Genomic DNA, 17063 nt, shown 5'->3' on the forward strand with positions numbered 1-17063 from the left:
CTATCTTGGCCTTTGAAATGGGGTCTCGCATCCAAACCTCATTATGGTGCAGAATTTTGGAATTTATCAAAACGGTGAGAGATGATCGTTCGGCGCCGTTCCACGGAGGCTCCGTGCAGCCGCCAGCCTACAGGGGCCTCGGGACCGCGCTACTATCTTGCCGCATTCCAGCCGCGGCGCGCCCCGAGCGTGCCTTCACCGACCCACGCGCCTACACAACTCAGTTGATCGTGCGCGCTCAACGCTTTAGCGCGCTCCGGAACGTAGCGTATACTAAAACCGCGCGAAGTGTTGTGAAGTGCCAATGGATGCGGTTCCCAACGGATTATTGTGTCAATAAGTTCCCTGTTATTGGATTTGTCTATTCATGGTGAGTTTGGTGGATTTCCACGGCGTTTTGGCTGGACGGAGTGGATGCGCGCGCTTTCACGATCGGGCCACGGCCACTTTCATGCGCATAGCTTGAATTCCGCGGGTCCGCGTCGACCGCGCGGCGGCCGCTGACCCCGCGCCCTTCCTGCTGATGCTGGGTACCGCAGCACCAGGAATTCTACCCAATAGTGCAGTGCAGCAGATAGTACTGGACTCTGACGATGTCTTGCTTCAGCTCGTTTTGCATACGCAGGACGGGAGAATACAGGAATGCTCGTCTATAAATCACCATATCCTTGCATAGATGTATTCACAACTTCATCTTAAAAGTTCTCCGAAAATTTTCAGTTCCATAATGATTGGCAAAGCCTAAATGACGTAGACGACAACACAAAACCTTAAAATCATCAAAAATAAATTCAGTGGATATTGTTAGTAATGATTCAACACGGAAGACTCCTTAGAATGCATCATAATGATCCTAGAAACATGTGCAAGGATTTTAGAGCAGTTATGTAAAACGCCGTGAACGCATGGCAAATGAAGCCTAATTAGTACGTAATCTAAAAACGTAGGTATTGTGGTACGACGGTAATGTGACATTCCAACATTCCATTTGGTCCACTCATCACTATCAACCGCGGACTTAATTGACACTTACACGAACTTCTACCGATAACAAACCACATTAGGTTAAATCCTACTAAAATCGATTTATTCTGAAATTAAACTCCAAGGCAAACGCTGGCATGGGAACTAATTGATATTTTTGAGAACCTAGGCGCAAAAGGGAAAGATAAAATGAGAAAGAGTTTACTCTCTCTCTCTCATTTTATCTTTCCCTTTTGCGTAAAACAGTAGCATTTACTGTGATATCTGTAGGCACAACAATGCCGAAGATCAAGAGATAAGGAAGAGTAAGAGGTAGCTTTTTAGAACCTTGAAGTTTTTTTCAGCCCAATAAATAGATAGTTGAACTTGCGGCATCTAATTTTCAATAGGAGGCTGTGTCTACCTAAAAAAAAGAGATTGATACATTTCCATCAGGCAGTAACGAAAGCCAACTAACAAAAATCAGTAGAAATGCCAAACATACATAATCACTGAATTACAAGTATTAATGAAATGAATGGCCAATAGTTAATTGAAGATTAAGACGAAGAAAAAACAACAAACATCTCAAGCTGACTTGGTAAAGTTAACATTGGTTACGTTAAGGTCCACGTTAACAACATAGGTATAAACAACGTTAAAATAACAATAGCTGAATGTAATAATAGTAAGGTACTAAGTAATTACCAAAGTAAAGTTGCATTTTTTACAATTTTGCCACAAAATTCTACATGAAGTACCAATTTACTTGTAACCTATTTTAAAAGCCTTATCATTATATGTATAGGTACAGTGAATATCAAAGACCAGATTTCAGGCCGACATTTGGCTTTCCAAAGAAGCTGTTTAATCGTTTGTGTAGTCTTGATTGGGCATATAAATGCCACAAGAGATAACACGAAGAATTCTTGAATATCTATTCTGTCTTCTTACCGAAGAAGGTCCAACTCATTTTACTTATTCATCATGACTTCTGATACTGCTTAAGACTATTATCAAGGCATCTCCCTTTTATCACTTTGTCTTATAAAACTACTCCATTTTCTAAGTTTTTATTTGCTAATCTATCAAACAGATTTCATTTCCAAATCATTATCAACGAGTTTTTTGCCGCATCTATCCGCATTGAAAGTTCTTTTGCTGTTTTCCCCTTGGTCTTATAGTCCCAGATAAGTACAATTTATTAGTATCCAGTCAAGTGTTTAGAGCTTATCAAAAACTTTACCACAAAAATTATGACACAAGTCCTATATTGTGTTTACAAGACGCTAATAATCTAATTCAAAATTAAATATTTTTGACCAAAGAAATCTAAAAAAGTTAGTAATTATTATTTCGTTATTAATTTACACTATTAATAAAGAAATAATTATTACTAACGACAAAAGGATTGGAAATAAAATGCACAAAAACCATTTAAAAGTTAAACACAAAATCAATTCTTCAAAGTTTTTGTGTGTCATTTGGCTCCGCCTGACTTCATTCTCTCGTCACTCGAGTTATCGACTTAAAGTTCAAAGTTAAGGAGGTGTCTGTTAAAAACAGCATGTTAGTGACACCTCACATGCCGTGATAATATTTGACACTTCTTCTTCATTGCAATTTTGTTTAAAAACTTAGGTAAGGTGCCGTGTGGTTCCCGGCACCAGTACAAAAAAGAATAGGACCACTCCATCTCTTTCCTATCGATGTCTTACAAACTTGGGATTCTTTTTTTAGGCGATTGGCTAGCAACCTGTCACTATTGGAATCTCAATTCAATTATTAAGCCAAATAGCTGAGCGTGGCCTATCAGTCTTTGCTAGACTGTTGGCTCTGTCCACCCCACAAGGGATAGATACGTGACCATATATGTACTTATGTACTTAGGTAAACAAAAAAAAACAATTTCTAAAACTCCCGAAATTGCCAGCGCTAGCACCCTTTTTTCCATAAAGGCAAGTCTTTACGCAATATTCATCCTTGTAATGATTATAAATACTCTTAATCATTAGATTCTTATTGTGGGTTTCCAATCGCCATAACATACTTTTTCACGAAATCAAGGGATCAATTTCGAGAAACAGCAAAGGCTAAGGCAAAGCCAAGACCTTGAATTATTTACCAAATACTCCATGCCGCGCCACGGATGAATATACTATGGTCAAGTCAAGCCTTAGAAATCGAAAATGAAATGTAATTTAATTAATTAAAAGCCACATGCATGACACAGACCTTCCTAAATCTTGATACTTTCCAAACAAGGACAGATATTTGCAATGCATCGTGTCTGTCAGCATGAAGAGATTAAAAATTGGGTCCACACTTAAACGCTTCATTACAACATACATACGACAAATATCGTAAAATTTTAAACATAATAAAACTGTCCAAAAATAAAACTGTGAAGCAGAAGGTCACATTCCAAAGATATGACAAAGACAATACTAATAAGTATGTAGTTTTCAAATGAATCACACACATATACAGAGGTACTGAATTCTGTTAAAGACGTTCCTAATATGTTTGGTGAAGGTTATTATTACAAACGTATCGTACTTAAATATCACGTCTTAATCCCTTACGAGGATGACAGAGCCAATAATACAAGGCCCAAAAACTTCAGAGTTACGTCAAGTTACTAGCCCATTGAGATTTCTAAGTTTATTAGACAAATGACCACAGATAATTAAAATAATACTAGAATGTGAAAAGTAGACGCGAGAAATCAATAGATGTTTTCATTTGTGTAACATACAATACAATAACTCATTATTACGCCACAGTAAATTACAGCAAATTCACAATAATGTATTAAAACATAGCAGCAAAGGCGGCCTTATCACTAAAAGCGTTCCAAGCCATTAGAACATACCACTATCCACAAGACTGGTGTCTTGTCGGGGATCTCTTGAGGCAACTTAGTTATAATATAGTGAAATTGTCATGATCTAAGCTAGGTTCGGTATCCTTATAACAGTACGCGGAGGCCAAACGGGTGTCGCTTCATGTGTAAATTCTAGTAATTAATTATATCTTAAAGCCAAACAGCTGAACGTGGCTTATCAGTCTTGGCTCTGTCTACCCCGCAAGGGATATAGACGTGATTTTATGTATGTAAGTATGTATGTAAATTCTAGCTTTTTCTTTGTAGCTTGTACCTTTTTGACAAATAACAATATTAGATATGACTTAGATTTAATTTATTGAAATGTAAGTACTTACAATACATGCCAAAAATTCCTGCAAAGGCTTATTTTCTGAATATTTTTTTTTCTAATTCGCGTGCAGGCGCCGTTTTTCTTTTTGGAGAGAAAATACTCATTCTATTATATATATACTCACGTATTTCCGAGTAGGTATCGGACCCTGGACGTGAAAAAGTTTATTAGACTCTAGTTTGTGCGCGGCGCTTCGCTCCCATGGGAGATTCTAAAAAAATGTCACTCCCTTAGGTCTATTCTATATTTGTGCCAAATATCGTCAAAATCTGTCCAGAAGTTTTTGTGTGTATAACAAATACAAAAATATCAATATTTTGTCTTTATTATTAGTGTGGATAAATTTTATGCAATTTTGATCTTTGGAGTAAACGCCAAACTATTATTCGCATGGTACAAGATTATTTACATGTTCTCTTACGACTTTCTTAATTTTATCATTATACTAATTTAAATATAATAGTTAAATTTACATTCCACAAGTTTTTCTTTGTATATTCAAAACACAGTATGTCTCATGTTAGTCTATCGTGAAGCTTATCTTCTGCCGTTCATAAATTATGACGTACAAATACTGCGTGCGTATGCGCAACGACCGATTATTCGCATAATTTGATGATGATGACAAAATGACATAATCTAGCTGGGTGACGTACTTTCTAATAAAAATAATTCCGAATAAACTTACACTTGATCGTAAGTTAGATTTTAATCTATACTGATCGTCGTTCATGGAAATGCTAAAGTGTAGTTTGTGCCGTCTTCGACACTGCACTTTCAGGAAATTAATGTAAGGTTCATGTTGACGACATAAACGATACATTGTAGCCAATATTGAAAGATAAAGAAGCTGTGGTTGTCAACACAGATACAATAATACCACTCCGTTATACGATTATGTATAAGAATATACATTTTCTCGCCAGATTTACATGCTTTAAGCGGGAGCACCCCCACTCATTAGGGACCTAGTTTTATTTTAGTGATCGGACTCTGGGTCGGAAATCTTTATGGCTGTCTCTGCAATCGAGAACATGCAAAATGGGAGGGTATAGATACATACATTTTCACAGCACTGTACCGGTAGACGAACCGAAGACGTGACGCAAATATAGATGTGTATGCAAACGTTAATATTTTATGACAAAACTGTTTAAAATAATTGCGAATCATCCTACTAATATTATAAATGCGAAAGTTTGTATGTCCGTATGAATGTTTGTTACTCTTTCACGCAAAAACTACTGAACCGATTACGATGAAATTTGGTATGTAGGTAACTGAAGGCCTAGAATAACATATAGGCTACTTTTTATCCCGGAGTTCCCGCGGGATTAATAGGGTTTCCATGCGGACGAAGTCGCGAGCGGCCTCTAGTATGGAATAATTAAGGGTGACTAGAATTTTGCTGTATTATTTAGGTTTTTATGGGTTCCACTTTAAACGTTACTATGACAATCATTAATGACATAGGTAAGCCTGTGGTACCGGGGCTCACCCTACGGTCTCCCACGGGCATACCTATCCATGCTAACACGTGTTCGTATTAATTTAAATTTCGGCGGAATTATCCCTTTTTATGTAAAAATCTCAGGTCTTTTTAATTTGCTAGTTATTTACAAAAATGCATTAGAATTAGGAACTCTACGAGTATACCTATTAAACTTAAGGTAGGCAGTTTGGTACTATCAATCGATTTTACCAATACATGGTATGGTATGGTTACGGAGCACACGCAAAAAGTATTCAAACATATTGACAAATTTAAATAAAACAGTTGATTCTTTACGTATTTTTACGTTGTGCTTTTAAAAGTAAATATTTTTTTATATTGAAAAAAAAAATACTAAAGAAAAGGTATCCAAGGCAGTCAAAACTCTTAACAAGTCAAAAGTAATTTTAATTCAAAATAGAGCCATACAAAATTGATTTGTAATTTTTCATAAGGTCCAATATTGCAGCTTGAAACTTTTCATTTTTATTGTGACCTACCCTACATTGTAATTGGGAACGAAGAACTACTTTTGAGCGGTACAAGTTATACTTAATACAGATTCAAATTGAATTTATACAAGTAATTTACATAAATTCAATAAATTAAGCAGGTTTTATGCATTTTAAGTGTGTTCGTTGTGCATATACATATATCTTGAGCTGGAGAGAACCCATTGCGATTCATCACTATCATCCCTTATCTTTACTTCCGTTACGCCGAAGATAGAGAACATTGTTAACGTTATAACTTAGTACTCAAAACGATGTTAATTACATTCCTGAATTCTGTCAAAAGTTTGTGATGAGATGTCGAAAAGTGGAGGCAGCGACGACGGCCTTTAGGTATGTGAGGAGAGGACGCAAGATGCGGCCGCAGCAGGAGGAGGGGCGCTCGGCATCTGAAGGTCGTCCGCATTCCATGCGTCGCCGTCCGCTGCTACCGCGCTTACGTAGCCCCCCCTCGCCGCGGCCCTGCGCTCGCGCCGCGTGGACCGGTCTCCCGTCGCCCCCCACCCCCCGCGCGGCCATCACAAACTATCGCGCATTACTAAAACAAAAAACATGTTCGTATGGCTATCAAGAGCTGGGGATCCGCGGAGGTACCGGATGGGATGAAATTTATTCGCGTCTAGTTTTTTAGACTTAACACGATCTTGTGGTTCTACATTCCAATATACGTTTTATAATAGGTAACCCAACTTAAATTCGAGTTTAAGACGACGCGTGGGCTACACTCGAATTGTTTGAAACGTCGAAGTAATGCAAATAACCTGACTACGAGTAACAATCAGCAAAATCAAAATACAAGATATTTTCTGAATAAATTTCCTGGCTTTAATGTTAATTTAAAAACACAAAGACAATATTTACTCGTACACACATAAAAAACAACTGTCCGTCCGAATGTTTGTCTTTTCTTATGAATACCATATCTAACATTTTAGGAAGTAACAGATTAAAATTGTTCCGGATATCCCACAGCAACACGAGAATAAAACAATTTTAGAAATATAACAGATGACAAAGCCACATTGTGTTTGGCTACGGCAGGTAGCAAAAAGGAGGTTGGATGAAAAAAAAAAGTTATTTGGAATGCACAGATGGCGCGATCCGACATTCCTTCGCCTCAATCGCTTGTGAATAGGAAGGCTCGTAATACGGATTCCGTTTGCGTTCAGTCTTCGTGGTATATATAGATATATAATTTATATTTAAATTTTTATTGTATAAGGGTAAGGCCGCCGAAATTGTCAATTTTTTTGTGTGACTTTTGGTCGCTTTTTGTCGAACTACCATTATGAAGATATACTCCATAAATTGTAAAGTATACCTTAAATATATGTTTACCATCGAAGAATAATATGATAGCCCCTACTGTTACTGTAATACCGGTGCAAAAATTCCAGATATAACTTGTTTGATGACAGTTTAAAATAAAAAAAAGCGTTTTACTTTTGTGTTACATTTTTTTTGTGTGACGAATTTATACCCATTGTTTTGATTAAAACTACCAAATAGCAAAACAAAGTATTAATATGGCATCACTGTTACCGACATATAAATGTAAAAAAGGCAGACAATGTTGTTTTGTCACAGGAGGCATTTTGAAAGTCCATTACATAACTTGCTCTGATTGAATAAAAAAATTAAAATTGTGATTTTGAAGGTAAGTAACAGAGATTTGTTTATTTTTGTACCGAATTTCTATGCAAAGTGTTTTAAAGTGTGCGTGGAATCGCTCATAAGCGTCTAATTGTAATAAATAACCAAGTTATAACCAAAAAATATTTTAAATATTTTACTTTTGTGTTGCTTTTGTATGACATATGTGTTACGCTTGTATTACTTCTGTGTTATTGTAACACAAATTTACGTGTTGCGTAACACAATAGATTTGTAAAGCCGCATTCACATTGTGTGAATTGAAAGTAGTTTAGTTTAAATGGTGCTACCTACAATCTCCCGTTGAAATAATAATTATTGATGTTTGATTCCTCTCCGTCGTGCTTCTTCCAACCAGATAAATAGGCAAACAGAAAAAATATAAGTCATTGTTTTGGTTGTAGGTATTGCTTTATTTGAGAGCCTTACTATCATTGAGAGAGTTAGTATCTCTTAACAAAAGTCTCGAACTTACTTCGAGGCTAACTCAATCTGTGTAATTTGTCGCGTATCTATATATTTATTTATTTACTTTTTCATTACCTACTTTATTTTTACTACAGTTACTAACTTATATTCGTTAAGGTTATTTTAGTCACCAATCTGAAACGAACTTTACCCAAAATGTTCGTTGCTTTTGGGTTACATTTGTGTTATGGTAACTCAAAATGTCTTGTGTTACTTTTGTGATACAATTGACAATTTTCGCGGCCTGACCCATAATAAAACCACAATAAATGATAACCACATACTTGATAAAAAAAAATATAAATCTAAATAAATAAAAAAAAAATATTGCTTTTACTGGGCTTTAGATAGGTAACCTAAGCTTCTTTTTCTTTGCTAAGGAAAAAAAATATTAAGGAATATTTATACTCACATCATGCCAAAACTGATGAATAAAAATATATGTTAAGTTTTTCATAATAATAATTAGGTACTACAAGCACCAAAATAATAAACAATAGGCACTTATATGGTTTTAATTCATTTTCCTTGCATAGTACTTCTATCTAAATGCTTAAATACGGTTTCTCTCTCCCTCAATAATCTGGGAACGTGTCATGCATACGAAGTCGCGGGAAGAAGGTAGCTTAAACCCGAATGGGTGAAGTAATTGTAAAAATCGTTAGGAACTTGACGTACGTAAGTCATTACAGTAACGTAAATCTAATGAATATGAAACTATGCGTTCATTACTTTATGATAAAATATAACTTCAAATATGTATACCTCTGCATTCTGACGATAAGCAGGTGCCCAAGACGTTATAATTTCGTTAATTCTCAATAATTAGTAACTAAATATTATTGCTGAAAAATTAATAAGTTAGCACGTGGCTAGCCCCCCTTTCTTTCACTACACTAGACAACTCTAGATACGCCCACGGTGACATATTGAGAATATCTATCCTTTTTCGAGGTCTTTTCAAAAACATCAACAGTCTGCAAAAAATATACGGATATATCAACCATATTATAATTATATTTTTGATAACAGTATTAGAAATTTTACCTTAAAAAGTTAACTTAAAATAATCACGCTATTTAAGTAGGTATTATATTAAAATATTTAAAATGCTGCGGAGAGACAAGGGCGTAACCTCAGAAAACAAATAAACAAGCATAAACAAAAATATACATCACTTATCAAAACACTATATAGGTACCTACATAGTACAATACATGACAAAAGACAAACCATAGCGCGTTATAATAAAGCATACCGCCATCTATTAGAGCAAAAACAAAAATAAATTTACATAAGATTTAACACAGTGATACATTTGCACAGTGTGTACCAAAAATTAATTTTAGATTACTATTTCCAATCAATTAATTGAGAATTGATGATCAGTATAAACTATTATAGCCCAAACGGCTAAGTCTAGAAATCACGCTACGAAGAAAAGATTTTTCGAAATTCCCTCGAGACCGAAAAGGTATAAGCGGGATTTTCCGTTCCACGCTGGCTCTGGTAAAGAAACTTTTAATTCTAATCTAGCTGCGTCTTGTTTGTGGTTTGCATAATGCGATAACGCCTTTTCACCTAAGCATAAGATAGTTATAATTTATGTGCAACTAAGGATATTCTATGTATTCAAATTTAAATTTTTTATTTATTACCATGGAACATTTGAATATCCCTCAAAATTGTTACTAAAACTAAGTTAACTGCTGCTTCCAAAACGTCAGTGTAGAGGAAGCGGTAACAAACTGTACTGCAGCATTTTCGTCAATAAAGCCAACTTCACAATTATCCAAACTTGGAATATAAATGTGGACGAGATAATGCATTGTTATGATTAATTGATTTATACGGAATTTAAAAATTATTTATCTTGTTTCAGGGCGAGTAACAGTGGTCTCGAGATGCGACATGCGCGCTCTGTGTTCGGTGCGAGGCCCGCTGGGCGGCGAGGCGCGCGCGCTCGGCGCGGGCGCACGCCTGCTCTCACTGCGCATGCCCGGCCAGCCTCAGCCGGTCCACTTCGTAGTCGAAGCCAAGGCGAGGGTCAAGGAGCTCAAATCATTAGCCAGTGCGCATGCTCAACTACAGGGCATGACCGATACAGATCTGTTTGGATTAGCAGTTTTGCAAAGTAAGATTACAAGTCATAATTATTTTATTATTAAGGTTAAGATTACAACATATGAAAAGAAAAGCGAAAAAGTCTGACTTGATTTCTATGAGAAATTATTATTAATTCGAACTCATGAACAGGTATGGAGAAAAATGTTTAACAGTGGGTGAAATATTCTGAAAAACATTGACAATAACAATACGCAAAGATGGTAGATAATTTCGCAGATAAAGCATAGAAACAATACATTGTAGCCTACTTGAGAGAAAAAGTATGGCCGTCGATAGTGGACATTCAATCAATGCTAAAACCACAAGACGATTACAATGTCCTACACATAACTACACGAGTACATTCCAGCTGTAGCATCATGTGGCTACGCAAACAAAAGGCTGTTGTGCAATCATTGTGCCAAGCTCATTGTATGTACCACACACCACATCACTCTGTGACAGCGTACAGTGATACTATTACCAATAACTTACGTAATCAAAACATTATTTTCAGATGGAGAATACTTGTTTGTTGACTTGGAAAGCAAACTGTCCAAGTATGCTCCGAAAAGTTGGAGATCTTCCCATACTCATGTGAGTAAATTTGTACAATACAAACTTTTAACGCTATTTGTTTTGAATATAGGGATAAATATTGAATGGAAAATATATAATTAATAAGTATATTTTGTTTTTCTTTCAGGGTTTGGATGCAAATGGGAAACCGCTCCTCGAATTGCACTTAGTGGTACAATTTCACGTGGAGAGTCCCCTCCTTTTGCATGATGAGGTCGGACGGCATTTGTACTTCTTGCAACTTCGACACAACATTCGCACAAGGGACGCCCTTCCAGCTGAGGTCCTCTTACTACTCACTGGATTGGCTTTACAAGCAGAATATGGCGACGCCGAGTCCTATGAGGAAAGGGACTACTTCAAAGTCGAGGAGTATGCGCCGGCGTCGCTCACCGGAGACTGGGTGTCGGCCGCCATGAGAGCCTGCCACCGGGAACATAGAGGCCTCTCTAAAGAAGACGCAAAAATTAGATTTATCCGTGAAGTGTGCCTGCTCCCAGACACGGTCAACTCACACAGGTACCGGTTAAAGCAAACAAAAGCGGAGCCCGACCCTGGAACAGTTTGGCTGCTCGTCACAGCAAAAGGCATTAAAATTCTACCCGATAATGGACCCCTATCTAATTTCATATGGAGTGCAATCGGAAAGTTAAGCTTTGATAGAAAAAAGTTTGAAATAAGATCTGAAGAAGGAAAAATCACATTGTACTCTTCAAGCGAAGAAAAATGCAAGTATTTGTTTGCATTATGTAAAGAAACGCATCAGTTTTCTATGAAAATTGGTCCTAAATTTAATGAAATACAAAGGCGCGAAGAAGAAGAAAGAAAGATCTGTTATGGATACTCAAAATCTTTAAGTTTACAATATAACAATCACAACAAAAGTGAACAGAGAATATCTGTTATATCAACCACCAGTTCTACCACTACTTCAGGCATTGTAAGCGACAGGGTACAATCTGAGGACGAACTAGAAATAATGATAGACTCTCCTCCGGCACCATCAACCGAGAGTCTAGCATTCGCACACTTATTAGATTGTTCGAATTCTTACTTCATACGCCATGTACAAGATGAGCCGTTGAATAAAACATCATCTCTGAAACTTCAGAAAACAAAAGGTCGAATGAAAACAACGAAAACTGAAAGTGACAACATCTCCACTAATGAAACATGCTCTCTCAAAACGACTCAGAACTCTGAAATTCCCCCAGAGGAAACAAATTCTTCTGAACAACAAAATACCGATTCGGGTAGCCCTGTATCAAATAAATTAAAATGTACTGGATCTCAATGTTCGTCGTCTTGTAGTACTGTGATCATGGCAAGAGCAGGTCTCAGCATCAGCAGAGCTTCAAATGCAAGCAGTTTGGAGCTAGGCTTCAGTCATACAGCACAAAATTCTATGCTAAGTGACAACAGTACAGTTGGTATCGATGCTGAATATTCCCAAGATACGGCTTCGGCATTATATGACGGATTAGGGCAGCCAGTGACAGTAGCGGCTTCCAGCGAAACTAGTGGTGTGTATACAATGGCTAGCTCCGAATTGACAACACGCTCAAAAATTGACACCCTGTCAGAAGGAAGCAGAACTGATTATGGTGGTTCCCACTACGATAGTTACAAACCATCTAAAGACAACGATCTTGCAGACTTTGACAGCGTCTCATCTATATTGAAAAATAAATCATCAAGGTCTTGTCGCTCCACTGCTGCATCTAGATTACGAGCCCTGACAGATACGGATTGTGTGGACGGAGCTTCTAAATTCTTGAAACAAGATCATAACGATGCTGGAAATGGATTTAGAGAGCGAACCAATTCAAATTTAAGCACGGTTTCCTTTCACGGGGACGGAAGTGATCCGACTGATAATAAGCACAATTTGCTCACGGCGAGTGAGCTTAGCGACTTAATTGTAGGAAGGGGTGTTTATCCAAAAAGTCAATCGGTTAGTGATACTTTAGACTCTGTGTCGGACTATGTGAGATTACCTATACCTTTTACGGGAGACAGTTATATTCAGGGTCACGAGGACACCGCTCCGTCAGACGATAACTACCCTAACACGTCGTTTTTTGATCATCCACCGACGCCTCCAGCAAGAAAAGATAGTCGAAAAATGCTTAATTTATCTCTTCCCAATATTTGTGACGTGGACGATAATATGCCTTCTGGGTCGAAAGTACGCGATAAGCCCCCACCTCCATATGAATTTAATCATAAAACTCTCTCAACACCCCATACTTCCGCACCCATGAAGGCTCCTCCTGCTTATCCCGGAACCTCAGCATCGATGTCATCCATAAAGCAAGCCGTTGAGAACGAAGAGGTAGCAGCGAGAATTGTGACAACTAAGCCAATGATTACAATACTGAAAGCGGAAGCCGGCGATGTCAATACTTCGTGTAGCAGAACATTTGCCAGCCCCATGGTTGTCGAGCACCGTTTTCAGAAGACTAAAAGGCATCAGGCATCGAGCCGCAGAGCTGAAAGATCTAAGTTAGAGCAAGGAATCAGTAATCTGTCGCCGTCGAGAGAATTGCCTCCGCGCGTGATTGACTCTAACGTGCTGGTGGCCATGATGAAGCTGCCGCCGCCTCCCCCGCCGCCGCGGCGCCCGCGCCTGCCGCCCCCGCCGCCGGACGCCAGGCTACCTCCCCCACCGCCACCCCACAACCCAATGTTCCATCAGCAGCTGTATAGTGACGTTGATTACGTCTATTATCCCTTACAAGATCCCCTTATATCGCAGCAAAACTATCTCGACCACAAGCTCACTGAATCAAGATCGAACATGCACAATAAAAATGGGCTTCAGTATAGAAGCACGCCCTTTTTGTCTACGTCGTTATCCTCGCCTTCCTCGATGTACGGTTCCATACAGAATCTCTCAGATTCGTATGTGCAATTACCAGGGACACGGAGTAGCCTGTACTCACTGGCGAGCAGAACATCCCTGGGCAGTCGCTCGATCAATTTTGAACCTATGCTTCCTGCGCGGACGCATATACCAGAGACCAGTTTCATACGCTCCCCAACGGAAGAAATATCGTTTGCCAAGATCCCACCTCCCGTTAAAATGAGACGCGTGCCACCCCCGCCGCCACCGCCGTACGAACACAAAAAGAAACTTCCTACACATCTTCGTGAAATAAAAGTTCCGAACCCAACTACAAGTGTCGCGAGTGTCAGTAAAGTTAAGGACAGCGTTAAAGAAAGTGATCTAGACATTAAATCTCTCAGAGAAAAAAGTAAGCACTTGGACTTGCCTCTTATTGCGGCGCTGTGCAATGACCGTTCATTGCTCAAACAGACTAAAGCGTTTGGTGCTCCAAAGTTGAGTAAAACAGGTAGTGACTGTGAAAGTGAACGTAGATACGGTAAGCCCGTACAAAGTACCACCGACAATGAAACGACTAAGGAGGGCAACATGAAGAAGCCAGCAATAGTGCCTCAGAAAAAGACACTTATAAGGAACCCTACTGATAAGCTACCAGCACTTCCTGGCGCCGCTCACACTCCTAGAGCGTTGTCTAACACGTACGTTATGCATCCTAGTATAGTTAAAGTTAAAAAAACACAACCTAGCTCATGACATTGACACAATCTTTCCTCTTCTTGTGAATCCTTCCAGTGCTATGAGCTTACATCCACCGATTTATGCCATATAAAGACTGACTTAATCATTCCGGAATGCATTTGTAAAAAAAGTTGATATAATAAGAACTGGCGCAGGGCTAAACCAAACAAAACAGAGTGTAAACAATTTAAAGAGGTTCCGTTTAATAAATAAATTAAAGTAATATCACATTAATATGTAGATTAATACCATATTCATCTTCAGAATCACTACATAGTATAAAACAAAGTTGCTATTTTAGTCTGTTTGTCTGTATGCTTAAATCTTTAAAATTACGCAACAGATTTTGATGCGGTTTTTTGTAACAGGTAGAGTGATTCAAGAGGAAGGTTTTTATGTATAATTTTTTTCCAAATTTTGCACCCGTGCCGGGGCGGGTCGCTAGTATCTTAAAATGCATAATAATATCCTAAATATAAGCAGCGTAATATAATAAAACACATAATATTTAAATTCTTAATAAAAATAAATTGGGCGCAGGACCAGGATATCGGTCTCTTTTGTAAAATATACAAATTTGAATATTATTTTGAGAATTCAAAGCATGCACAAAAACTGCAAAAAAGTTACAAGTTAGAAATTTTAACGAATAGGTGAAACATAGAAGGCGAAATGGTAATAATATATACAATATTGCTAAATACTACAAAATTGTTTATACTCTGTATATGTATTTAGGATAAAAAACTTTTTTTACAGATGTAAATTAATAAATCAAATAGTTTAAGTTACTAATAAAATTTAACTTTAATTATGTAAATAAATGCGGATAAATCACATTGCATTTTTATTTGTAAGATTTTGACACAAATAATAAAGTATTTTTTTATATTCTACGTATCTATTTTTTTTTCTTGGCAAATTTTTTGTTAAACATCACAACATAATTTAGATTGTAATTTAGACAATTTATATATAAGTATTACCTAACCAAAAATTATTGGTTTTTTTTAAACGGCACTTTTGTATCCTAGTCTAAAAGACTTGATCTTTGTGAATTATTTTAAACATTGGTAGGTACAAACAATACTTTGGATACCAATGAATTGGTATTTTACTATACTATTTATTATCACGAAGAAAACTTTATATTGGAGGACACAACTATCTCTGTCCATGTGATTTATCCTAATATATTTATTTATTTGTATTTTACAAAAGATCGCCATTCGCGAAATTGGCAATCCGCGCCAAAATAATAAAAAAAATAATAATTTAAAAAAAATAAGATTAATATTTTTTTCGCACATAAAGTTAACAATAATAACAGCTTAAATTAAGTGAAACATGTTCATTTGTTATTGAAAAAGTTTTAACATTCCTCATGACATGTACTTATATTTCGTTCTACCAAAAGTTCTTTTAAACGGATTTTTTTATTTATTTCGATTTTTTAAAATCACACTGATTGTTTTATCCGATCGCGACGAAGTTTAGATTTAATAAGAAATAATAATAATTCACACTGATGTATAAGAAAAGAGTGTAACTGAATAAGATTTAGATAAATTGTAAATTATTTTTTTAATATGGCGTATGTATGGTAATGCTGATGTAAGATTCTCTTGTACGCTTAAGTTTGAAGAAACCAATTTTTTAACTATTAAATAATGAGTTTTATCTTTTTTCATGATATTTAATCGATATCAAAAAATTTGGGAGTTCAAGCAAACATACGATTTAATAAAAACTTGAGCATACAGAGGTATCCTTAAGGCTAGCGTTAGATTGGCTTCTTCGTGCTTTCGGCCAGTAACTGACAAAAACAATATTCGGGTACGATTATTAACCATTTAATAAAAAATATACATGTTTTTTTATATAAACAGTACCTTTATGAATATGTTACCAAATATTTTTTTTCAATCTCTAATAAAAGTATTTTTGTGTGTGTGTTTAGGCATGTTCAAAATAAATCAGTGTAAATAATTAAAAAATATTTCACATTTTTTTTATTTTATACCCAAAAGAAAAAAATTGTATTTCCAATTTCCAAGCAGAAGCCAATATGACGCTAGCACTTATAAAAATCTATGGACGTATACATACTTAATTCAAATTTACTATGTAATAGTATAGTGAACCATTTTGCAACCATTACTTGAAAAATAAAAAGAAATACTCTCCTTAAATATTACCTGATGTAGAAATAACATTAAATGGTGTACATACTTATAAACCGAAGTCGTTACAAGGTCAGGAAGAAATGGTAATGGCGACTAGTTATTTATATTTTTTTCCATTCACGCGGTGTACATAAACATCTGATATACTAAGTACATAATTATTTGTTTGCAATGTGTACAAATGTATATTAAAGTTTCGCAAATGTGTCTTTTTGTTTTTTTTTTAATTATTTTTATTTAAAACCGACCCAATTTATTTATTTTTTCCAGCAAATGTATATTAATATATATATATAT

At 36.5% G+C, this 17063-nt stretch overlaps 1 protein-coding gene across 1 annotated transcript; it reads left to right on the forward strand.

Moving 5' to 3' along the window:
• Window positions 1-241: 241 nt before the first annotated feature.
• On the forward strand, window positions 242-16973 carry LOC106129187 (protein expanded). The gene is made up of 4 exons (XM_013327681.2): window positions 242-370; window positions 10192-10443; window positions 10933-11012; window positions 11122-16973. The coding sequence occupies exons 2-4, from the start codon at window positions 10221-10223 to the stop codon at window positions 14593-14595; spliced, it is 3777 nt and encodes a 1258-aa protein (XP_013183135.1). The 5' UTR covers window positions 242-370; window positions 10192-10220; the 3' UTR covers window positions 14596-16973.
• The last annotated feature ends 90 nt before the right edge of the window (window positions 16974-17063 follow it).

Source organism: Amyelois transitella, chromosome 14 (assembly GCF_032362555.1).
Source record: "Amyelois transitella isolate CPQ chromosome 14, ilAmyTran1.1, whole genome shotgun sequence".
Classification (NCBI taxonomy): domain Eukaryota; kingdom Metazoa; phylum Arthropoda; class Insecta; order Lepidoptera; family Pyralidae; genus Amyelois; species Amyelois transitella.

What these genes read in the sequence shown, in the direction of transcription:
- LOC106129187 (XM_013327681.2), top strand. Translation starts at nt 10,221, where the DNA reads ATGCGCGCTCTGTGTTCGGTGCGAGGCCCGCTGGGCGGCGAGGCGCGC. An exon ending in TGGATTAGCAGTTTTGCAAA is followed by an intron (nt 10,444 to 10,932) that starts GTAAGATTACAA and finishes CATTATTTTCAG; the next exon opens with ATGGAGAATACTTGTTTGTT. An exon ending in GGAGATCTTCCCATACTCAT is followed by an intron (nt 11,013 to 11,121) that starts GTGAGTAAATTT and finishes TTTTTCTTTCAG; the next exon opens with GGTTTGGATGCAAATGGGAA.